The sequence below is a fragment of the Chlorocebus sabaeus genome, chromosome 1 (assembly GCF_047675955.1).
Source record: "Chlorocebus sabaeus isolate Y175 chromosome 1, mChlSab1.0.hap1, whole genome shotgun sequence".
Lineage (NCBI taxonomy): Eukaryota > Metazoa > Chordata > Mammalia > Primates > Cercopithecidae > Chlorocebus > Chlorocebus sabaeus.
In genome coordinates, this window is record NC_132904.1 from 120,128,528 (window position 1) to 120,148,719 (window position 20,192).

Below are 20,192 nucleotides of genomic sequence, written 5' to 3' on the forward strand. Positions count from 1 at the left end.
TGATATAATTCTGGAAAATCATCAGGAGAACTATTCCTGGCTCGGGAAAGTCAACTGTGCCAATTGACAAATGTTTGTTGGAGTCCAGGAACAGAAATTTTATTTACATATCAAAATATTAGGAACCATAGTCTGAAAAGTAGAAGAACTGTTAGTTCACTAGGCTGCCATAACAAAACAGAATATACTAGATGATATAAACAACAGGAATTTTTTTCTCGCAGTTCTGTAGATTGTAAAATTCAAGATCAAGGTTGCAGAGCTTTTGCAGCAGGGTTTGGTTTCTGGAGCTTAGAGATGGGGCTGTCTTCTTGCTGTGTTCTCACATGGAGGGATAAAGGGAGAGAAAAAGACAGACAGAGAGAGAAAAGAGAGAGAGAAAGAGATCTGATGTCTCTCCTTTTACAAAGATACCAGTTCTATTGCATCAGGGCTTCACCCTTGTCTCATTTAATTTTAATCACCTTCTTAAAGGTCCTAGTTCCAATACAGTTACATGGAATGGGTGTGTTAAGAGTTTCAACATGAATTTTTGAAGGAACACAATTCAGTTCTTGGCAAGAACTATGAAGAAACTGAGATTAAAATATTTAAAATTGGATATTTTAAAAAGTCTTAGATATATGGTTGTTAGGTTGTTATTTCTCATTCTGATAATATATCCTGAAACTGGGTAACTGGTTTCTCCATATGTCCTAAGATTGGGCTATACCATTCACCTTTTTTCTTCCTTCCCTACGTCAATCTTAGAGACAGAAAATAGAGATTTGGCTCCCTCTTGTTCCTATCCAGCACTGTCACAGGGGAAACATCACCATATTCTATTTCAACTAGACAATTTACTCACTTTTAATTACTCCCTTTGCTCAACAACCTCCTTGAATAGGACTCATTCAGGAATGGGGTCCCAAAGGCTCCAAGGATATTTACATTTCCACATAGGAGAAAACAATGCAGCTGTCAGTGGCTTGGAAGATGTCTTTGCAGAAGACAGAGACATACACTGCTGCATGTCGTTTAGTCAGAGTTTATTTGGCTAAGAAGAAAACTTTCCAGATCATGGGTGGAGATCTCCAACCTCTAATATGCCAAAGGAAAATTTGGGCTAAAAATCCTATACAAACAGATGATTAAATGATCATATTTTCTCTCTGTAAGTTACATAAGGGCCATCTTTGCCTCTTTCTCTCCTTCCTTCCTTTCTTCCTTCCTTCTTTCCTTCCTTCCTTCCTTCCTTTATTCCTTTCTCTCTCTCTCTCTCTCTCTTTCTTTCTTTCTTTCTTTCTTTTGACTGAGTCTCACTCTGTTGGCCAGGCTGAAGTGCAGTGGCACGATCTCGGCTCACTGCAACCTCTACCTCCCAGGTTCAAGCAATTCTCCTGCCTCAGCCTCTGGAGTAGCTGAAATTACAGGGGCCCTCACCTCTTTTTTCACTCCTCTTTTATGCTTTGTGTATCCATTGGAGAGGAAAATTTGGAGTCCTCAGTTTACAAAGTGTTCTCAGAGTTCAGGATGAACAGAGCGTGGAGCTACTGGCCAGACGAATAGATGTTATTTGCTTGGTTTATCTTTGAGCCCATTGTCCTGGCCCATCAGCTCACAAACCCCATTCTTATTATTTCACTTTATAATCAGGAATTTGGACTTGATTTTATATTACTAGAGTAACAGAAACTCTAAATAAGCCTACATTTGGATACCTTCATTTGATTCTTTCTTTGATATATGACAACCAGGACATTTTTGGAAGCAGTATAGATTATATGTAGCATTTGCCTTGAGTCTGATTGCCTTTTGGAACGTAGTGCAGAGCTTCTTCTGGAGTGCAGGTGACATGATTGTAAACAGAGAAATTCTAAATATACAGGAAACGGGCAAAAGAGAAACAGGTAAATGATCAAGTTGCTTTAGAAGACTGTGAGGAGAAATTACTATCCGATAGTACCACACAAATCCTTGCACAGGAGGAACGATATCCAATTCTTGCCAGGCATTGAGTGAGTTTTCTTATTTCCTTCATCAAACATTTATTGAAAAATTACTCTGCCAGGCATTGTTCTTTGCACTGAGAATATAATTGTAAACACAAAAAAAATTTACTCTCCTAGATGTTATATTTGCGTGTTTGTGGGGAGGTAACTGGAAACATATTGGTTTTCTATTGCTTACTAAGGAGGATGAGGAAGAACATTTTGAGAGCCTGGTGATGTACAGAGGAAAAACATGGCTAATACTGGGAAAAGATTTGACAAAGCCAGTAATGCCATGATCTATCACAGATGGATCCATCCAGATCTGGGGGAAAGACTGATGTTTAAAAAGAAAAAAAAAGAACGTGGATGCCTAGTTCCAGGGTGAACTAGCTGCCTCAATTTGGGAAAGTCACCTAGCCATCCTACTGCTCAAAAGTAATCTTTTCTGTAGACCTCCTCAAAGAGTGACTGCCAGGATTAAATGAATGGAGATTATGTTGTATAAGTGTTTTGAATGCAAAGCAGTGATCAACCTTTATGATTCTCTTAAAAAACATAGACATAAAATCTAATGTCGTTAATAATGTCTCACAACTATGATGATTCTTGAATTGTGGTTCATATCTCCAGTGATACAAAAGAAGTCCTCAAATAATCCTGACATTTCATATCCTTCTACCCTGGGAGGAGGAGTGGGTGTTTGAATGTATCCTGCCCTCCCTTTAAAAATATTTGCTCTTACATTGTAAGAATATTGCTTTAATAATGAGCGTTTGTATTTCAAGTAAGTATAACAAAAATATTTGCTACAGAAACTTAGTCGGCTATGGCAGTTACATTCCAAGGATAACGCCTTGTAACTTGAATCATAAGCCTTTCCATAACTTAGAAGCAAATCAAGTCACTTAATTGACTAGTTTTATTTCTCCAGTATGTTCACTTGATTGACAGCAAGCCAAGATATTCTTCCATGTTCTCAGCCTCCTCTTTCTTCCCTAGGACTGGCTTCCATGGAGGTGAAGAACTGCTCCATGGTGACAGAGTTCATCCTTTTGGGAATCCCACACACAGAGGGGCTGGAGATGGTACTTTTTGTCTTATTCCTGCCCTTCTATGCCTGCACTCTACTGGGAAATGTGTCCATCCTTGTTGCTGTTATGTTTTCTGCTCGCCTTCACACACCTATGTATTTCTTCCTGGGAAACTTGTCTGTGTTTGACATGGGTTTCTCCTCAGTGACTTGTCCCAAAATGCTGCTCTACCTTATGGGGCTGAGCCGACTCATCTCCTACAAAGACTGTGTCTGCCAGCTCTTCTTCTTCCACTTCCTGGGGAGCATTGAGTGCTTCTTGTATACGGTGATGGCCTATGACCGCTTCACTGCCATCTGTTATCCTCTGCGATACACAGTCATCATGAACCCCAGAATCTGTGTGGCCCTGGCTGTGGGCACGTGGCTGTTAGGGTGCATTCATTCTAGTATCTTGACCTCCCTCACCTTTGCCTTACCATACTGTGGTTCCAATGAAGTGGATCACTTCTTCTGTGACATTCCAGCACTCTTCCCCTTGGCCTGTGCTGACACATCCTTTGCCCAGAGGGTGAGCTTCACCAACGTTGGCCTCATATCTCTTGCCTGCTTTCTCCTAATTCTTCTATCCTACACTAGAATCATGATTTCTATCTTAAGTATTCGTACAACTGAGGGCCGTCGCCGTGCCTTCTCCACCTGCAGCGCTCACCTCATTGCCATCCTCTGTGCCTATGGGCCCATCATCACTGTCTACCTGCAGCCCACACCCAATCCCATGCTGGGAACCATGGTGCAAATTCTGATGAATCTGGTAGGACCAATGCTGAACCCTTTGATTTATACCTTGAGGAATGAGGAAGTAAAAACAGCCCTGAAAACAATATTGCACAAGATAGGCCATGTTCCTGAGAGTTAGTAAAAGCAGATAAAAGGGTGAATGGCTCTGGAATTCCTTCTGCTTTGACATAGACATTTCATTCTGGAATCTTCATATGTGACAATGACTTGGAATTTTCAGCACTGTGCTGAATGATATGGACCACTATGCTATAATACATTATCTTTTACATATTTTATTTTATCATCTAGGTTCTGTCTCTTCACCTATCTTCAAAGTCATATAGTCTTGGTTATTGTTACCTTGCCTTTCTTCTATAGAGAATTGCCTGTCCCTGAAAGGAAGGTATTTTCCACTGTGCCTTTTTTTTTTTTTTTTTTTTTGCACCACTTTTCTCAATTTACTCCCCTCATACTATTTGTGAGACAAACCTATAGGGAAAGGCAATAAAAAGAAGAAAAGAGATTTTAAACAACTGATTGAGAGAATAATATAATTTAAAAAACATATTAACAGACTACGGACTAGAGTCAAGATGCAGTGTTTTTTTGGTTTTTGTTTTTTGTTTTTTTTTCCTCCTCAAATGTCTGGAAAGGGAATAACTTAGAATTTGTCAGCAAGGATGTTCATCCCACGTCTGACCCCATGCCTGATTAGTCTGCCTAAAGATTTTTAGGCAGATTGGGTTAGCCCCACTGCCTAAGGAAAGTAAAAAACACTGTGTCTAGTATACTAGACTTGGGTCTGTTTCCATCTTGCTACCAGCTATTAGTGTGGTAACAATTTAGTAGCTTTATCCGGTCAGGCTGACGGCTTGGGCCAAATGGCTTTCCAAGCCTGATTCAAGGAGATCCGAGACTCCAGTGAATTTATCCTGAGGTTTCCTTGTTAAATATAGTTAGTGAGAACTTCCTGTTTACTTATCATATGTATTAGATTTCTCGGTAAGATTCCACTGGAAAAAGTTTACAAGTTTCTGGACTTGTTGATCTCTGCGGTACGTTGTAAGATTAAAAAGCATGATGTATATCTTTTTTCTACCCATAACTTTAAAGGTGTTTCTACCTTTTCTTTAACACCTGAACCTCACCCTGACCTCTTGGGTATTCATTTGGGCTTGCTAGACTTGGTAAAGCTCTAAGCATCATTTCGTTTCCTGCCAAATAATTCTGCTCTTCCAAAAAAAATTGTAAAGAAAATATGTATACTTGCATTTGGCCTCATGCAACCTCCTCATTTTTTGATGTGCATCAAAGTTATCTACCTTGGCTCAAAAACAGCTACACAGACGCTTTGTGGAGCCACTGATTAGATGTGAAATCCCATAGAAGACAGAGACACTCAGCATTTTCCTGGATTCATAGTACTAATCACTTAGGGTTCACATAATTTTACCTCTTTACCCCTCTAACCAAAATACAAGCACCGTGTCATTAAAATTCCAACTAGAAAGCTTCCCAATCCACTGTGATGTAATTAAAATAAGTTCAGCTTCATATTCTCCTTTTACCCATTTTCAAAAACTCCTAAACATAACACTCGAATTGTAAAGTCTCTTTTCAGAATTCTCTGTATCCTTGGAACTGTCAAGTTTATAATTGTCTTAGTAGCCTCTTCACTCATTTGTGCCTCAAATTTCTGTCTTCGGTTCAGTAGTATGAAGATTGTCATTTATAGAGCCCTAATTATTTGTCATATATTATTATAAATGCTCTATAAAACTATCTCATTTAATCTTCAAAACAATCTTTGATATTTGTGCTATTCTTCCCATTTTACTGTGAGAGGCCCAGGATATGAATGCAAGGCTTTTACACTTAAACACTAAGAAACTCCTTCCAAAATGCTTAGAAATCTTTCCAACCAAGAAGAGAGAAGAAACCAAGAGGGAGCACTTGACTTCATCCATGCCAGCCCAAGAAGCACATCACATCCAAGATGAAGATATTTTCTCCCACTCTTATGAAGAAAACAGTAACCAAGGGAGTCAATGGTGGGCTTAACTCCAGAACGTAGATGGTGGAGACCTCAAGTGGGCAAGGCATCTCACTGTGGCAAAGGCCAGGGTGAGAAACGATTGGGCATACCAAGAGGCACACAGCAACGGAGACTCAAAAAAGGACCACGCAGAAATCAGAAGCGCCATATCTTCATGTCTTCTTCCAGTAAAAAACAGACACGAGTCATAGATGAAGGCACTGGAATCTTTGTATCACTGCGGATTGCCGGAAGGAGGAGAGACGACTGAGGATACAAAAATTGGCAAGAACTTGGAAGAAAGCTCTATCCCCAAACACCCACCATATGCCTTCTTCTGTCACCTGTGCTCCACCCCTCTTGTTAGGAAGTTTCCTGACCAATGTAAGGAGATGGCTGTTGATTTTCAGTTATTGATTTCTCACCCGATCTGGGCAATGATCCTTGATCCAGCAGCTCACAATCCTCCCTCTGAGCCCCAATATTGATTTGCATTTAGCTTGTTGAATCCGCTTTCTTTGGATTCATAGAACATCTCAAAAGCCCTGTTATTGACCAAGGGAAAATCTGACAGAAGATCTCAGAGCCCCTCCCTGGCCCCAAAATGGTTTCAGATGTAACTCAACATTCCAGAGGAATGGTAGTAATGGAACTACCTTTTCCCTTTTCTCTGGTATATACGTTTCTTATTAACATTATAAGACAAAGTGAACAGATAAAGACAAAATATCACATCCATTTTTAAAGGAATGCTGACCCACCATTAGAAAATCTATTTCCTATTACTGATTTAACTAAATCTGATTTTAATCACAATTTACGTAACTGTTTTGATTCCATTCTCAAATGTATAATCCTTTGAGATTTTAGTTATTCTTAAAGCTTCTTAGTAATGAATCATTAATTAGTAGCTTGCTATTACCAGAGTTAAAACACCTATTTACTATAGTTCTTCCAATATACTCTAAAGCTGTACTTCCTGTACAAACCTGTTTGGGGTCATTCACAGTCACAGCAGAAAAGCTCTTGTATGTTCTCTGCTGTTCTAACTTGCTTAACAGAGACTATGGGGTAGCATTCTATGCTTTAATTTCTCTCTCCTCCTCCTTTCTTAATTAGAAGCAACATTTTCCATGGCAGTGGACATTTTTTTCTTTTCAGTTGAGCTGTTCACTTTAGAAAATAAATAATTAGTTTGACAAAGAAAAGCCAAGTCTAGCATCTCCAAGGGTTTCTCCCATCCTTTCTGCTCCCAAACAGTCTGAAAGTAAAAACAACTTTTATTTCAGGTATATTTACATCTTTAACAAAACAAACCATTTACAAGATGTGTTTATTCACTTTATTCAAGAATTCCTTCTCTGAACCCTCAGTTTGGGAGGCCCCGGGAGACCTGAGGCACAACAGTCTATGATGGGAGCAACACAGCGCCCAACATTCCCTAAAGAGGATCCAGACCCGGGAGCTTGCTAACATTCTCACTATGGAGAGGAGCTCAACATGCACACAGCAAGTCAACCTGAACATTTCTATGAAGGAGGCCACTCTGTCATGGTGGTTAGAGCACTGGTTTCAAAATATATTTTTATCCCTGAAATTCTGCCATTAAAGAACAAATTTCCTCTTAAATCCCACCTTCTCCTTTCAAAAGCAAATTTCCTGGGAAGTAATAGAAATGAGATAATATCTAGCTCAAGAAAGATATTTATGATTGGTAGGAGAAGTAAGAAGGCAGACAAGCAAGTACATATAAATGTTTTTCTCTACATCGATTTGGCCAAAGATCAGCACTGATATCCTCAAATCTCTTTCCCATAGGCGTGCAGGAGAAGTAATTCAGTCGGTATTTATTAAATTCCTGTTTTGCAGCAGATACTATTGTTATGCTAAATTGATAAAGATGGACAAGACCTCTGCCCTGAAGGAGTCCACCATCTGTTTTTAGAATCATACAGAATAGATGGTCCATAATAAAATGTGATAATAACAGCAGGATATGCTTTCCTAGGGCTTACCATGTGTTAGGTATTCTCAAGCACTTTACCTACATTAACTCATGGGGTCCTCACCATAATCCTATTATCTCATTTTATACAAGAGAAAACTAAGAGACAGAGAAATTAAGAAATGTTTCCAGCTAGTAAGTAACAAAGCTAGGATGTTTTGCAGGCTGTCTCTGACAAAGCAGGGACACCATTGTCCTGTTTGTCATCTTGGACAAACACCACCATTTTAAGTTCCAGCTCCCTTTCTAACCTCATGCATTTCAAAGAAATCACTTCTCTTCTAACAACAAGTAGCCAGAAAGAGTCGACAGTAAAACACAGATAAGATAGCTTGAGCACAGAGGGAGGGGGGAAAGTCTCTTGGGTAACCACCAAACTTACACTCATACAATGGGCCCTAGTAAAACAGTGGGCCCTAATAAGCACATTCCTTTCTCTTTAGGTGCACTAAGATAGGGAAACTAAAAACAGACTCTGGGGGTACGTCTGCAGCTGCAGGAAGATGTACAGGAACAGACACAAAAACTCTCCCTCCCAGATAAGCAAGACAAAGAGACATAGAAACATTCTGAGCCTGTGATAAGCTCTCCCACCCCAAACCCTTAAATACTCTTAGTCCATAAGAGAGAGTGCTCCTGACTTAACTTGGCCAGAAGCCCCTCTCAAGTTTATTCTCCAAAATAAACCTGTCTTTGACTGTTGAGCTGCTTTTAGTGTTTCCTTCCCCCTTCTTCAACTCTTACAGTCTCCAGTGATCTTCCTTTTAATAATTTCATTACAACATCAGCATCATAAATTCAGAGAAGCAATGAGAGCATGGAAAAGTGACCAATTATTTCTACCAAGGCTGTTTGGGAAGGCTTTGCAGGAAAGGTGGGATGTGAGCCGGGCTATGAGGGATGCATGGAGGGGAGAGTGAATAAACATCAGACAGAGGGTGAGAAAGTGCAGAATCAGAAGGAAGGGAACATCTTGTGGAAGCATGGGCATGTACCAAGCACACTATTTCCAGGGAGAACTATATTACTATAATAAAAGAAGATTGGAGGTGGAAGTGAAAGACAGAAGAAAGAAAATAGGGAGAGAGAAGGAGATGGTAGAAAGTAGCCTAATCATGAATGGGTTTCTTATCATGAAGTGCCCTTTGTAGAAAAGGCCATGTATTCAGATTTGCCAGGAGAGTTTATACATGATTTTTAATAGTGTTCACACTCCTAAAAGTGTTCTGATGTGTAAAATAAATTATGTGGACATGCTACTTCTCTATGAAGCTAAGGAGAACTTGGCAATGAAGATTCAATAAAAGTGTGGAGGCTGATTATGACTTAGCTCAGCTGAGAGCATTTGCAAATCCAGTTAGTGCCAAGAATAGAGTGGGCAGAGCACTCCACCAACAGAATGGGGAGGAATCTGCTATCTTCTACTCCTGTGGGAAGTACCTAACACTTAACACCCACTGACCTCTGCACCATCAGATGTAGGTTGTACTAGCTCAGCCACTTACCACCAAGGACTCTTTCTCCTGCATTATTGGAGCTCATGCAGCAACCTCATGGCAGGACTAAGACGGGATCAGAACTCTAGTTTCTCTGCCCTGCATTCTGTGAATTATACCATTTAAACTTTTTACAAATGTGAGTGAATCATGTTATATTTTGTTACATACTATTTGTTATAGGTGTAAGATCATACATAACATGGCCTCTTAATTTTCCAAACTTAAATGAATCATGCTAAGCCACTGTGCATGCTAACCTATGTATGTATTAGTGAGAGTAGACACTGAAGGATAAGCCACAGGAAAATCGAGCATCTCCTTTAAAACACATTCCCAACTCATGATAATCCCCACGGAGGATCACACAAAGAGATGGTCAGTTTTATCGAGTGGAAAGTCTCATAGTTAACAAGATGTGGTTGACACTTAAATGCTCATAAGACACATGACACTGAAAATCTCAAAGTCATCTGCTCACAGATCCAATGATCATTATCATAGAGCTTCTTTAAACTAACAAACCTCTCCCATTAGTGGTCTGAATCCTCAGATCTACTGGTTTATTTCCCAGTCCACTCTGTCAAAATTGTTCTTTCTAGCATCCTCCAAATAAATAAACACGAAGGCCCTTTCTTCCTAGACTCCATGACACCGCCCAGTGATGGCTGCTCTCCACCTCTTTCATCAGATCTGTTCTGTAGCTTTGCTTACTTCTATGGGAAGTTTGCTCAGTGCTTCAGGACTTGATCCTTCCCCCAAAACTTCATCTAATGAAATTATTCACGTCATGATTCTTAGTTGTGACCCATACACTGTTCATTTCTCCTTGAGCTCATGGGCAGAATCTCTGGAAAAATCTTAGATATTATAAAGAAAAATACCTGGATCTAAGTTTGCTTTGTTATGGGGAAAATTATGAGAGTAATTCTACTTACCTCACGGAACGGTTGTGAAAATTACATAAGAAAATATATCATCATCAACAAGTGAATAAAGAAAAGGTTATACATATGTGTACATATATACACACACACCATGGAATGATGTATATATAATGTACACCATTGTTTATACACAATGGAATATTTTATATATATAATGAAATATGACTCAGCCCCATAAAAAGAAATGAAATAATGGCATTTGTAGTAACCTGGATGGAACTGGAGACTATTATTCTAAGTGAAGTGACTCAGGAATGGAAAACCAAACATCACATGTTCTCACTCATATGTGGGAGCTAAGCTATCAGGATGCAAAGGCATAAGAACAATAAATTGGACTTTGGGGACTCAGGGTAGGGGGTGGTGATGGATAAAAGACTACACACTGGATACAGTGTACACTGCTCGGGTAATGGGTGCACCAAAATCTCAGAAATCACCACTAAAGAACTTACTCATGTAACCAAACACCACCTGTTCTCCAAAAACCTATCGAAATAAAAAAGTTAACAATTTTAAAAAAAAAGCAAACAAACGTAAGATTGTGAAATGTCTTATCATTTTAAAAAATAATAAAGTAAAAGGCAATACAACTATTCAAACAATTATGTAAATAAATTATGTTTTGCATTTAAAGAGAGACGGAGAGAAACAGGGAAATAGAGTTTCTCAAAGGAGGAAGTCTTTATACATAACAGATTCACTGAGATTAAGCTCTCTTTTGAGTATAGCTCAAGAGTGGTAGGGCCTGACTAGTTAGGTTTTGTTCTGGTCCCGCCACCTTAAATAATTAATCCAGGTTGAGAGTAGTCAACCATGTTCCTCAGTAGGGCATTTAAATGCATTTTTCTTTTAAATTTTAAACCACAGTTATCTAGTTACAAATATTTCTGAAAAGAACTAACCTAATTGTTTATATTTTTCAATCATGATTTCATTTCTATAGTTTCACTTTGTTTTTTTTACCTGCTGCCAGTTTTGCTATATAAGACATTGACAAAATCATTTTGCTGTCTTGCTAAAAATGTCTTTGGTACGTTTCCATTTCCTATTGATGTCAAGGTTGATTATATTGAGTTTAACATTCGAAGCTTTTTAACGTCTGGTTCCGATCTCTGTCACCAATTTTCTTCCTATTTCTCTTTTGTTCTTGACTTCTCCACAGGCCAACTCAAACTCCTTTGTAATTTTTCAAACCAATGCCAACAACATGGTCTGGATTCTCCAGTACAGTCCTAAACTATTCTATTGCCGTGTTAGGCCATGTTTCTCACATTGCACTCGATTGTGGATCCTGAATTTTGGTGCATTTCTCACATATTCCCTGCTTTCAGTGATCCTGAGTCCTAGTCTTCATGTGTCCTCTGCTTGGGATGTCAGTTTCATTGTTCTCCACAGGACCAAAGTATTCTCATTTTTCAGGACACCATCCAACATTGTTTTCCTGCCAAACCTTTCCTTAATGCTCCAAGCTAAAAGAAACGTTTCACCTTTGAAATGTCATCTTCTTTGGGAGTACATGTATTCTTGACAAACACCACTCATCTGAGAAAAACAGCGTGAGTGAAGTGAAATAGGATGACCAAGTTTTTAACTAAACAGAATACAAAGATCTAGAAATTTCTATGAAATAATAAGACCAGAATCAACCTTACAGCAGTAGATCTGATGTTCAGTTTCAGCAAGTTTGTCATGAGGATTTGAAGAACACTCACAAACATGTATGATGCCATGAAAACTCAAGATATTTATTGCTAACTGATCCATAGTGGTTGTGACAACTGGGGAACAAAAGGTCACCACTAAGACAATATATACTCAATATGCCTCAACTGTGCGCTTCCTTTCAGAGAACAGTAATCTTTGATAATTTTTCTTATAGTTCTAGTTATAGCTGTGTATTTAGATAAAAGGGAATTAATTAACATATAGGACATGCTAGATTTTAGAACTGTACATTGTAAATTGGTAATGAATCTGAGAATATGAATTTGCCACTCCTGGTCATAAGAATGTTTCCCTGTTTTGATTCTTAGTAACCTAGGAGCTGGAAAACTTGGAATTTCCCTTTGACGGATATGCCAGTAATAGGATTTAATCCCCTCCCTCTTTGGAGTCTCGGGTTCCTGTAATGTGAGAAAAGGGTGGCCTCACTGGGCTCCGTGCCTCTGGGCAAGCTCTCTATCACAACTTGGGAATGTTAAGCGCATAACCTACCAAACTGAAAGCAAGTCACTGGGCACAGTCTCCATTGCAAGTCCTGGAGGGTGGAAGGGAGGTCTCATCAAGAATGAGGAACTTGCTTTTGTCCTCTCCTTGCCTTTTTGGCTATGATCCAAAAGAAAGACATGCAGGCTCTCCTAGGATCTTCAGATCATCCCTGGTTCTTCTGATCTTTTCCCCGGTATCTGTCCCTGCACTAATATGACAGCCATGGTCCATATCTCCTATTTAGTCTATATTAATTTTACAGATAGGATTCTGGTGGCATGTTAGATATGTGATGCAGTCTAAGAAGTCAGTAGTAACTGGACAATAAATTGTGCCAGCCTGGACGCCACATGATAATCTGTATTCTGCAAACTGTGCTCTATCGCCCCCTGATGGACATAGGATCATCTCCAACCTTAGCACAGAATGACCAATTCTCCTTGGCTTTAGGGGTAATCATGATGTGTGCTTTTGGAAGGGCAGGGACAGAGGAGGAAATTTGTTTTACAAGTTCATCGGTAATTTGAAAGAAATGACAACCTCTGCATAGATATTTATACACAGAGTAGATCTGATCATGTTAATTTCCATGCTTTAAAGTCTTTCATGTCTCCCCACTAACTTTAGAGTAAAATCTACTCTAATATATACAATGATTTTTATCATCTGTCTGTATCTCAGTACCCAGCCTCATAGCCTTGTCTGTTTTCCCCATCAGGCCTTATACTCTACACTCACTAAATTATTTGTCATTTTTCCAAAACTAACTATATCAAACTTTGATACATTTGGATAGGCTGTTTCCACTCTCTGCGATGCAACTGATTGTTTTTTAAAATCTATTGAAATTCTCCTGCAAAAAGTCTGACCTGATACAGGTGAGAAGACATAGGCTATGCTTCCTCTGTATTCTAATTTTAGATGATAAATACCGTAATATTTTACCTTACATTACATGGCACTGTCTAGGCTGTGTGTCTGATTTCTACATGTTATACTTCATATATGCTGAAGGGACTCGATTAAAAGAAGATAAACTATACATACATTATCAAATAATGGAGAAGAGCTCATTTATACTTCAAAATATAAAACATATTCCAAAATATAAAATTTTTTAAACAATAGTGTACAAAATTACATGTAGGTTTAAAATTGAATCGAACATGTAGAAAGATATCAACATTATCATTTCAAACATATAATAAAATAAATTACAATTAATGCAAAAGAAAACTGAGCTAATAAATACAGATCCTTAATGTGACTATTCATTTTGAAAAATATAGTATACAATGTGATGTGATGATACCATTTTATATCTACTGAATAAGCAAACTAATATTAAATAGTAAATAATCAAACTATGTATTAACAAAGCTACAGAAACCCCACAACATTTTGACACTACTGGTAGCATTTACTGATTTATGTGTTAATTCCAGGAGTTTTTTTTTGTTTGTTTTTTGTTTTTTTTTTTTTGAGATGGAGTCTCGCTCTGTCACCCAGGCTGGAGTGCAGTGGCCGGATCTCAGCTCACTGCAAGCTCCGCCTCCCGGGTTTACGCCATTCTCCTGCCTCAGCCTCCCAAGTAGCTGGGACTACAGGCGCTACCACCTCGCCCGGCTAGTTTTTTGTATTTTTGTAGAGACAGGGTTTCACTGTGTTAGCCAGGATGGTCTCGATCTCCTGACCTCGTGATCCGCCCGTCTCGGCCTCCCAAAGTGCTGGGATTACAGGCTTGAGCCACCGCGCCCGGCAATTCCAGGAGTATTTCTTTTCTATTCTATGTTTTGTATAGTGACAGGAGTTGAATTTACAAGTCCAACAAAGCATTTACCCTACCCTGAAGGTGATGATTGCAACAATATATGAACACGCAGGATTTTGACAGCACTTAAGAGGAATATCTGTCTCAAAATGGGGAAAGATGTAAGGAAAAAAAAAACATGCAGTGAGTGAAGAAACATTAAATTAAATTTTATAACAGATAATAAAAGTCAGCTCTGCAAAAAAAAAAAAAATCATAGAAGAAGAAAAAGAGCAGGATTTGTGAAAGTACAAAGGAATAAAGCAGCATGATTCATTTAGAAGTTTAAAACACGTTGGTGACATCTTTTAGAAAAGAAACTTTTAAATACAAGTAAGATAAATTTATATGTTTATATACTTTGGCCCTATGAGTCTAAAATCGAGAAATTATTCTAAAGGAAAAATATAAGTAGCACCTATTCATTTCAAGTGGCAAGAACAATGACATTTAAATATTCAGATATGGATAACATTATGTAAAATATAATATGTTGACTTATTAAATTTTATATGGTCCCTATTATTATTGACTATCAAAATTATGTAGTAACATGGAAAAAGGGTTATAGAATAATGTAAGTTAAAATAACAAAACAGTACATTTCTTTTCTGATCTCATGCAGCAATCATGTAATGAAGCTATGGAAAAATCACAAGATTTCTGGTTTCTTTGTTATTTTTTTTTTTTGTAGAGGTGGCAGGGGGATGAAGTTTCACTCTGTCTCCCAGGCCGGAGTGCAGTGGCACAATCTTGAGTTCACTGCAAACTCTGCCTCCCAGGTTCAAGTGATTCTCCTGCCTCAGCCTCCCAGGTAGCTGGGATTACAGGCATGTGCCACCACCCCAGGCTAATTTTGCATTTTTAGCAGAGACAGGGTTTCGCCATGTTGGCCAGGCTGGTCTTGAACTCCTGACCTCAGGTGATTCTCCTGCCTTGGCCTCCCAAAGTGCTAGGATTATAGGCTTGAGCCACTGTGCCTGGCCTGTTCCTTTGTTATCTTTCCGATATATCACTATGTTTTTCCTCAGTTAGAATTATCTTCTATTTTGTTATATATTACGATGTGGACTGATGAACCTCTAGAGTTGTTGAATTTTCTAAGGTTAAACTGTTGCACAAGTCCTTGCGCGTGTTAATCTGTGTGAAAGTCGGAAAGAGAAAAAGGTAAACAGGCAAGCTTCAGGAGAAGCAGAGAACCTCCTTTAGAAAAGGAGTTCCAGTCGGAGTGAATGGTAGGCCCCAAACAACTCTAACCTGTAAGAACAGATCAAGTGATATTTTATCTTAATGAATGGGAAACGTCATGGTTAGCAGGACGTGAGTAACGCTCATGCACATAAACCACAGGACCACTGGACTCATGATAAGTAGAACACTGAGGACCTCAATGTCATCTGTTCATAGACCCAAGTGATCATTATCACGGACCTCCTTTCAACCATCAACTTTTTCTAGCTAGTGGTTTACCATCTGTACAGACATTTATTTCCTGGTTTATGATAATGTTAGTAACATATTCTCCTAGGGACCTCCAAAATCCAAATATAAATGTGTAAGCAGTCTCTTTTCCTGCCTAGACTTCATAACACCATCTTATGCAATTTGCCATTTACTTTTCTGCTCGAATATTCTCCATCTGCCAGGCTGTCTCCTCCTCCTCTTCCTCCAAACCACCTCTCAGTTGAATCTTTAATCATTCTTTCAAGTATATCATTTTTTTCTGGAACTTTTAAAAAAACGATTAAAATATGAAATCGAAATGAGATATGTGGAGTGTCAATTAAGAGGGTAAAATTGTGTCATCAGAGAATATTACAACCCACACTTTGTGCTCATGTCCCCTATTTTGTTTTCCTAAGTGGCACTTTTTTAAATGAATGAAAATGACATATACAGTGGCAGGATGGCAGACTAGATGCAGCCAAGAAGTTTGGCTCACATAGAGAGAACATGATTTCAACTACTCCAACAGAACTTGACCACATATTGGGAGAGAAAACGCTGAATGTGAATGGAGAAAAGACGCAGTCACCAAGGCTGAAGAGAGGGGAAACTGGGAACCCTGACTGGGGTGCCTGAATGCTAGGGCTGTTTCCTGGCCGTGAATGGTGCCTGGGAAAGGAGCGAGTGAAAGGACTGGGGGACTTCTTGCTCTCGCTGTGGACCTCTGGGGTCTTATCTGCAAGGGATCCCACACCCCTAGGGACATATGATCTGGCAGAGGGTCTCCCTGAAGATTACATAGAGACAGAGACAGAGCTGCAACAGGCACACAGCTGGGAACCTTTGAGTGTGGGTCAGCTCCGACAGAGCCCAGCCATAAGCACCTACCTTCTAGGGCTGCCCATCTCTCTCTGAGAGGCTCTGGCCCCAGAGAGAAGGCAAGGCCTGCTTCCCTATGGGACTGGAGTACATCTGTTCTGCAGGCCCACCTGCCCATCAGCTCCTTCCAGTGTTCCTGCCTGGCTGCCCGCTAGGAGTGTGTATACAGTGCAGTCTCTGCTGCCCAGCTTGGGTGCTTTGCTCTACCTACGTGCATTCTGGCAACCTAGCAATCCTTTGAGTCCCCCAGCACACCGGGAATCCAACCCCAAGGGTCCAGAAGAGGGAGCCACAAGAAGGTCCTGGCCCCCCAACCCAGGGCGTGGCCCATGGCTCAGGAGTACAGAGCTGGGATCTGGGCTAATGAGGGAGTAGCCCAGAATCTCAGAACACAGAGGAAGTAAGTCGCACAGTTTGATGGGCTGGTATGGGACCTAGGTGGGCCTCCCCCAACAGGGCTGATTCGTTAAAAGTATGTTCTGTCTCTGTACCAGACCTCCCCTCAAAGGTGCCCCACAGCCTGAAAGAACTAACAACAACAACAAAATCACAGGCATATCATGGAATATGCAACTCCTGTCCCCCAGTCCAGTGTGTTCTGGCAGCAGGGACATCTGGGCCAAGAGGCCATCTGGACTAAAGGTGGGGTGTGGGGCCCTGGTTGGCAGCTCTGGCCCAGACATGAATACCTCGGTGTTCCTTCTCCCCCTATTACTGTTTCACCAGAGCTGTCTTAGCTTCGAATCTTTGTGTTTCTGAGTCTAGGGTCTGTACCCTTGTTTATAATAAATGCAATCATTTGGAAAAAAAAAAAAATCACAGGCGTAGTGCCAGTGATCGGAGGTGGCTCCCCAAGGACCAGGAGCGGACCTGGGCCCAGAATCGGACCAAAAGAAGGATGGGGTCACCTCTCTCTCCTTGACACTATAGAATACAGCTGCAAATGCAAGGATACACAAAGGAGCCCAGCCTCCAATAAGAGCTCACCTACCCTCTGTTGCTCTCTGGCGCTGTCTACTGGATCACAGCCCAAAGTACAACACTAAAAAACAACTAATTCTCGGGGCTGTGAAACCAAGGACAAAAATTCAACTACAAAGACCCTGTCCAGAGCCTTGCCCTCTGAAAACTTCCAGAAATGAAGCCAACTGACTACACTCAACTTAAACCACAGTTAAAGGAACATCCGCCTTTCCAGATGAGAAAGAATTAGCACAAGAACTCTGGCAATTCAAAAAGCCAGAGTGTCCCCTCACCTCCAAATGAGCCCATTGGCTACCCAGCAATGGTTCTTAACCAGTCTGGATTGTCTGAAATGACAGTCATGGAATTCAGAATCTGGATGGTCAGGAAGCTTATTAGTTCCAGGAGAAAGTTGAAACTCAATCCAAGAAAGCCAAACACCCAGTAAAACAATCCATTGTAAGATTGTAAGTAAAATATCCATGTAAGAATGACCCAAACTGAACCTCCTGAGTTGAAACATTCACTACAAGAATTTCATAATACAATCAGAAGTAATAACAACAGAAAAGACCAAACCAAGGAAAAATTATCAGTGCCTGAAGACCAGTCCTTTGAATCAAGTCAGTCAGATAAAAATAAAGAAAAAAAAGAATTAAGAAAAATAAACAAAACCTATGAGAAATATGGGTAAAGAGACCAAATCTATGGCTCGCCAGCATTCCTGAGAGAGAAGGAGAGAGAATAAGGAACTTGGAAAATGTATTTGAGTATATAGTCCATGAAATTTTCCCTAATATCACTAGAGGTTTACATGTAAATCCAAGAAATACAGAGAACTCCAGCCAGATACTGTACAAGACAACCATCCCCAAAGCTCATAGTCATCAGATTCACCAAGGTCAATACAAAACTAAAAAAAGAAAAAAAAAGTTGATTTTTTTGAGACAGAGTTTCACTCTTGTTGCCCAGGCTGGAGTGCAATGGCATGATGTCAGTTCACTCCTGGGTTCAAGTGATTCTCCTGCCTCAACCTCCTAAGTACATGGAATTACAGGTGACCACCACCATGTCTGACTAATTTTGAATTTGTAGTATAAACGGGGTTTCACCATGTTTGTCAGGCTGGTCTCGAACTCCTGACCTCCAGTAATCCACCCACCTTGGCCTCCCAAAGTGCTGGGATTACAGGCATGAGCCACTGCGCCCAGCCAAAGGAAAAAAAATATAAAGACAACTAGAGAAAAAGGGCAAGTCACCTACAGAGGGACTCTCATCAGTCAGTCTAGTAGCAGACCTCACAGCACAAACCTTACCCGGAAGAGACTGGAGGCCTATTTTCTGCAACCTTAAAGAAAATAAATTCTCACCAAGAATGGCACATTCTGCCAAAATAAGCTTCATAGGTAAAGGAGTAAAAAAATCCTTCACTAACAAGTAGATGCTGAGGGAATAGGTTTCAATTAGACCAGCCTTACAAGAGGTCCTTAAGGGAAAGATACACATGGATTCAAAAGAACGATACCTTCTACTGCAAAAGTACATTTAAGCAATAGCCCACGGGCACTATAAAGTAACAATCCAGTCAAGTCTACTTAACAGCCAGCTAACAACATAGTGACAGGATCAAAATCACACATATCAGTACTAACTACATCAATGTAAACAGGCTAAATGTTCCACTTAAAAGACACAAAATGGCAAGCTGCATAAAAAGACAAAACCCTACCATCTGTTGCCTTCAAGAAGCCCATCCCATATATAACAACACCCACAGGTTCAAAGTAAAAGGGTGGAGTGAGATCTACCATGCAAATGGAAAACGGAAAGAACAGGCGTGGCTTTTTTTTTTTTTTTTTTTTTTTTTTGAGATGGAGTCTCGCTCTGTCACCCAGGCTGGAGTGTAGTGGCGCGATCTTGGCTCACTGCAAGCTCTGCCTCCCAGGTTCACGCCATTCTCTTGCCTCAGCCTCCCGAGTAACTGGGACTACAGGTGCCCACCACCACACCCGGCCAATGTTTTGTATTTTTGGTAGAGACGGGGTTTCACCGTGTTAACCAGGATGGTCTCAATCTCCTGGCCTCGTGATCTGCCCACCTTGGCCTCCCAAGAGTGGCTATTTTTATATCAGGATAAAACAGACTTGAAACCATTCTTTACAGAATTAGAAAAAAACAATTCTAAAATTCATATTGAACCAAAAAAGAGCCCACATAGTCAAAGTAAGACTAAGCAAAAGGAACAAATCTGGAGACATCACACTACCTGATTTCAAACTATACTATAAGGCCATAGTCACCAAAACAGCATGGCACTGGTATAAAAATAGGAATCTACAAGGAACTTAAAAAATTTACAAGAAAAAAATGAACAAGGCTGGGCATGGTGGTGCACTCCTGTAATCCCAGCAATTTGGGAGACCGAGGAGGGTGGATCACCTGAGGTCAGGAGTTCAAGACCATCCTGGACAACATGGTGAAACCCCATCTCTACTAAAAATACAAAAATTAACTGGGCATGGTGGTGTGTGTGTAATCCCAGCTACTTGGGAGGCTAAGGCAGGAGAATCTCTTGAGCCTGGGAGGCAGAGGTTGCAGTGAGCTGAGATTGCAC

General features: G+C 40.1%; 1 protein-coding gene across 1 annotated transcript; it reads left to right on the plus strand.

Annotated features, from left to right (window-relative positions):
- The first annotated feature begins 1,040 nt into the window (after window positions 1-1,040).
- On the plus strand, window positions 1,041-6,499 carry LOC103248945 (olfactory receptor 10D3). Its single transcript, XM_038004918.2, has 2 exons — window positions 1,041-1,153; window positions 2,973-6,499. Exon 2 carries the CDS (start codon window positions 2,984-2,986, stop codon window positions 3,920-3,922), a length of 939 nt encoding a protein of 312 aa, XP_037860846.2. The 5' UTR covers window positions 1,041-1,153; window positions 2,973-2,983; the 3' UTR covers window positions 3,923-6,499.
- The last annotated feature ends 13,693 nt before the right edge of the window (window positions 6,500-20,192 follow it).